This window comes from Cucumis sativus, chromosome 1 (genome assembly GCF_000004075.3).
Source record: "Cucumis sativus cultivar 9930 chromosome 1, Cucumber_9930_V3, whole genome shotgun sequence".
Classification (NCBI taxonomy): Eukaryota; Viridiplantae; Streptophyta; class Magnoliopsida; order Cucurbitales; family Cucurbitaceae; genus Cucumis; species Cucumis sativus.
The window spans coordinates 11,207,624-11,212,968 of NC_026655.2; the positions used below are offsets into that span (position 1 = coordinate 11,207,624).

The 5,345-nt window shown below is 38.0% G+C and overlaps 1 protein-coding gene across 1 annotated transcript; it reads left to right on the top strand.

Annotated features, from left to right (window-relative positions):
- The first annotated feature begins 378 nt into the window (after positions 1–378).
- Positions 379–5,083, top strand: LOC101214148 (oligopeptide transporter 3). Its single transcript, XM_004139472.3, has 6 exons — positions 379–1,057; positions 1,298–1,395; positions 1,528–2,097; positions 3,560–3,815; positions 3,914–4,096; positions 4,191–5,083. The coding sequence occupies exons 1-6, from the start codon at positions 542–544 to the stop codon at positions 4,803–4,805; spliced, it is 2,238 nt and encodes a 745-aa protein (XP_004139520.1). The 5' UTR covers positions 379–541; the 3' UTR covers positions 4,806–5,083.
- Positions 5,084–5,345: the final 262 nt, after the last annotated feature.

Genomic DNA, 5,345 nt, shown 5'->3' on the forward strand with positions numbered 1-5,345 from the left:
AATATAAAATTTTTGGATCCGCGCACTGGTTTCATTTGGTTTGATTCAACTTTAAGAAACGATTAGACTTTTGTTGTTTGAATAGTCACACGTAGACGAGGAGATGGTAATAGATAAAGTTTGAATTGAGGATGTATGGCACTTAAGCAAACCCGAAAAGAGTTAAAGAGACAAAATGGAAAGTTTTATTGTTTTAAGGGACAAATTTGAAAGAAGGGTGAAAGGTAAGGTAAGGGGAACTTTTAATCTAAACACATAAATATCATAAAATGAAATCTAGTAGAAGAGATGAATAAATTAAAAAAAGAAAAAGTATTTTAGGGGTGGGGAAAAATCCAAAATTCCCTTATAAATATTCAATATCTCATCACTGACATTTCTCAATCAGCCTCTTGACTTCCTTAGTCTACTGCTTTTCTCTCTCTCTTCCTTCTCTTCCTTTTGTTTAAAGATAAAAGAGAGATTAAATACACACAGACGAACAACAAAAACAGAGCTCCTCTGTTTCTGTTTCTCTGTTTCCCCCATTAACGCCTTTTCAATGTCCTCGAAAACCCCGCCCAACCAAGATTCCTCCGCCGCCGATAAGTTCAATGGCGGCGGTGAACTGCCGTCCGAGGACCGTTGCTCGGTGGAGGAGGTGGCTCTGGTGGTCCCAGAGACTGATGACCCAACTCTTCCGGTCATGACTTTCCGATCATGGGTTCTTGGCCTGGCTTCTTGTTGCCTTCTCATTTTCCTTAACACTTTCTTTACCTACCGTTCTCAGCCGCTTGCCATCTCTGCCATTCTTATGCAGATCGCCGTTCTCCCAATTGGCCGCTTCATGGCCTCCACTCTTCCAAACAGAGACTTCCATTTTCTCCGATGGAAGTTCAGTCTCAATCCTGGCCCTTTCAATATGAAGGAGCATGTTATTATCACCATTTTTGCCAACTGTGGAATCTCCTATGGCGGCGGTGATGCTTATTCCATCGGCGCTATTACTGTCATGAAAGCTTATTATAAACAGAGCTTGAATTTCTTCTTGGCTCTTCTCATTGTCTTAACAACCCAGGTTTGTGCTTTCCCTTTTTTTTCTCCTAATCTTCCCCCTTTTTGCCTCTTTTTGGTTGTTTGGTTTGATTTCTACTGTCGTTTTCTTCGTTGTTCTTTTCTCTTCCCTAAAGTGGTGAAGAAAAAAAAAACGGCTAATTCAAAAGCTCCGTTTTTTTATAATACTCACATGGATAAGATCTAACCCTTTTCTTAAATTCTCCTGTTTTGAATCTTTTTTAAAATTTTGGTGTTGGTCTAGGTTTTGGGGTATGGATGGGCTGGAATGCTCAGAAGGTACTTGGTGGATCCTGTTGAAATGTGGTGGCCTGCAAATCTGGCTCAGGTTTCTCTGTTTAGGTACGGTTTCTTCATCTTTGTACAGATTTGGAGCTCAGAAACAAACTTTTAGCAGCTTTCACTCGTTTTTTTTGTTTGTTCTGTTCTAATGCATATTCCGATTTACTACTGTTCTGTTTTCCCTCGTCTTAGAGCTCTTCATGAGAAGGAGGACAAATCAAAAGGAATGACAAGAATGAAATTCTTTCTAATCTTCATGGGAGCAAGCTTTATATACTATGCTTTTCCAGGTTACTTGCTTCAAATCTTATCATTCTTCTCGTGGGTTTGTTGGGTTTGGCCTCACAGCATCACGGCTCAGCAAATTGGGTCGAGCAAAGGTGGTCTTGGGCTCGGTGCTTTCAGCTTCGATTGGGCTGGGATTTCAGCCTACCATGGAAGCCCACTGGTTTCGCCATGGTTCTCAATTCTAAATGTTGGAGTTGGGTTTGTGATGTTCATTTATATAATCGTCCCTGTTTGCTACTGGAAATTCAACACCTTCGATGCTCGCAAATTCCCCATCTTCTCTAATCAGCTCTTCACCAGAACCGGCCAGAAATACGATACCAAAAAGGTTTTGACGCCGGATTTTGAACTTAATGTTGCTGCTTATAATAGCTATGGAAAGCTTTATCTTAGTCCCCTTTTCGCCCTCTCCATTGGATCTGGTTTTGCCAGGTTTACTGCTACTCTCACTCATGTCGCCTTGTTCCATGGACGGTATGCTCTCTCTTTCCTTGCACTGTCAATATTTTATTGTTTCTTACGTCAAGTTACTGAGTTTAGTTTAGTTCATGAACTTATTCCGATGGTTGCTGTGTTTTTTTTTTTGTCTTTGAACTTATTGTTCCATGAATTTGCTCTGCCATATTGTGTTTGTTTAGTTCATATTTTGCTGTATTCGTTTACCTTCTACGTATAAAGTGATAATGTCATATGTGTTTATTGAATTTAGACTAAATTTCTAAAAGTTATCTACGATTTTTGCCCTTCGTTTCCAAAATGCATCTATTCTCTCAAAAGTTGACGTTATCCATGACTTTTCACAAACGTCTCATAACTCTTTTGGTAGACTTCGGTTAGAGTTTTGGGTGGAAGTAGAGATCAGGAACGAGTGTGACAATGACTTGGAGTAGTGAGGGTGTGGTCAACTCTCAATTTTCATTCTAGGTCACTACTGCTCCCTTCAAGTTCTAATTTGTGTTCAACATTAGTATGAATTTCTACAAAGGAGTTTTAAAGCTTTTATGGAAGGTTAAAGAAGAATATTGTAACTCTTTGAAAGAATAGGGGTATTTGTATTTCTAGAACATAGAGCAAAGTTTAGTGGTTTTTTTTTTAATTCTTTGAGTAATTTAGTCTGATGGCTGATTTGACACATGTGATAGAAAATGAAAAAAGAAAATAGACAATTTGGATCATTTAAATTGACAATTCCAATATATTACTCCATTAGAACTGACGTGTCAAATCAGCTAATATTTATTCAACATGTTATGTCGTGTTTGATCACAATTCAAAGTTTATTGTAATTGAAACCTTTTAAAGTATAGAGATTAGAGATTAAATAGATATAGCCAATAAAATTAGAAAACCCAACTTTATTTGATGACATGATTATCTGAGTGGAAAGTGAACTGCTGAGTGACAAATGGAATGGGGGAGGCTGCTGGAAGGGGGAATGAATTTGTAAGGGGAGAGAAAATAAATGCAAAGAAAAGAAAAGTGGGTCCTAGTAGAATGGAGAATGAGAATGTCATTCTCTGATCATCTTAAGATGAGAAGAATATCATTCTTTTTCAAACTATAAATGATTTAAAATTTTGGAATGGGGAAAGAAAATAAAATAATACTTCAACTGGGGGAATAAATCCATGTGACATAATTCTTATTCTGGGATCTCAGTCCTAATTAGTAAATATGGTTCTATAAACATAATGCTTTTTTTTTTTTTTTTTTTTTTGGAGTTACACTCATACTTGAATTTTTAAAAGATTTGAATTCCGTGTGTATGATATAGAAGAATTGTCTCATAATCTGCTCTGAAGTTGAACAAAGGTGGATCTTGAGAATCAATCCAGGTTTAGATGATAGTCAGAGTTGTTAATAGACTGAACTTAATGAGAAAAAAGGTCAAGATTTGAGTTCTTAAAGTGAGGATTATTCTCTTTCATTTTTCTAGGGACATATGGAAGCAAAGCAGAGCGGCAATCAAGAATGCAAAATTGGACATTCATGCAAAGCTGATGCAAAGATACAAACAAGTGCCAGAATGGTGGTTCTTGATCTTATTATTTGGGAGCATTGCACTGTCACTTCTGATGTCGTTTGTGTGGAAGGACACTGTTCAACTGCCCTGGTGGGGGATGCTATTTGCCTTCGCTATGGCTTGGATTGTTACCCTTCCAATTGGGGTGATTCAAGCAACAACTAATCAGGTAATTGGACGTGTATTAGTAGTAGTAGTACTCACTTGTCTTTCTTTAGGTTCCCTTGATCATATTCTAAAACAATCTATATGGAATCTTATATGCAGCAACCTGGATATGATATTATAGCACAGTTCATTATTGGTTATATCCTTCCTGGAAAGCCAATTGCAAATCTTCTTTTCAAGATCTATGGGAGGATCAGTACAGTTCATGCTTTGTCTTTCTTATCTGATCTTAAACTTGGTCATTATATGAAAATTCCACCAAGATGCATGTACACTGCCCAGGTGATCGTTTTGCTAACTTCCAACATTCATACCATTCTCTTTTGAGAATTTATCAGAATAAGCTTGACTGGTTGTTTTACTTCCTCTTCCTCAGTTAGTTGGGACGCTAGTTGCTGGGACGATTAACCTGGCTGTTGCTTGGTGGATGTTGGACAGTATAGAGAACATCTGTGATGATGATGCTCTCCATGCTGAAAGTCCATGGACTTGTCCAAAATATCGAGTCACATTTGATGCTTCTGTTATATGGGGACTGATTGGACCAAGGCGGTTGTTCGGACCCGGTGGGCTGTATCGCAACTTGGTGTGGCTATTCCTGATCGGAGCTGTCCTTCCGGTTCCCATCTGGGCATTGAGTAAAGCTTTCCCTGAAAAGAAATGGATTGCGCTGATAAACATACCAGTTATATCCTATGGCTTTGCAGGGATGCCACCAGCAACTCCTACAAACATAGCAAGCTGGCTCATGACTGGAACTGTTTTCAACTACTTTGTCTTCCGATACCACAAGCGCTGGTGGCAAAAGTACAATTACGTTCTCTCGGCTGCCCTCGATGCAGGGACAGCTTTCATGGGTGTGCTGCTTTTCTTTGCACTACAGAATGCAGGCCATAACTTGAGATGGTGGGGATCACAACCAGATCATTGTCCTTTGGCAAAGTGTCCAACCGCCCCTGGGATCTCAGTGAAAGGATGTCCAGTATTCTAGCTTCAGTGAACTGATCATGGTTGTGAAAGAAAAGGGAATTTCTGGAGACCGTCCAAGTGGGGGGGACGATGAAACAGATAAAAGTATGTTGCTACAGAGTTAGGTTCAGATTCTTGCTTTGCTTTTGATGTTTGTAATTGCTATTTTATTGTAATGAGAGGTTCAAGTGATTTGGGTGGGCTTTTATATGGGATACAAGTTGTGTTGCATCTTTTTGGTTTGTCTAAGCAAGTCTAGATGGGCAAAGCATAAAATAAAAGCAAAACCATTTTTCTTCCCCCCGCCCCCCCAACTGTACATAAGAATAAGAAAAAATGATAAAAATGGAATATTGGATTAAATATAATTTTTTAATCTTCATATCTTATTTCATATATATGTGTGTATTATGCATATATATATATAATCTACTAGTGTGTTACCATGTCTAAATGCATGTGTATTTTCTAAAATTTAGAATAATTTAACTTAAAATGATTTTATGCTCTTAAGAATTATTTAAGTGAAAATGATTGAATATTTATCGAAAACATTCATAGA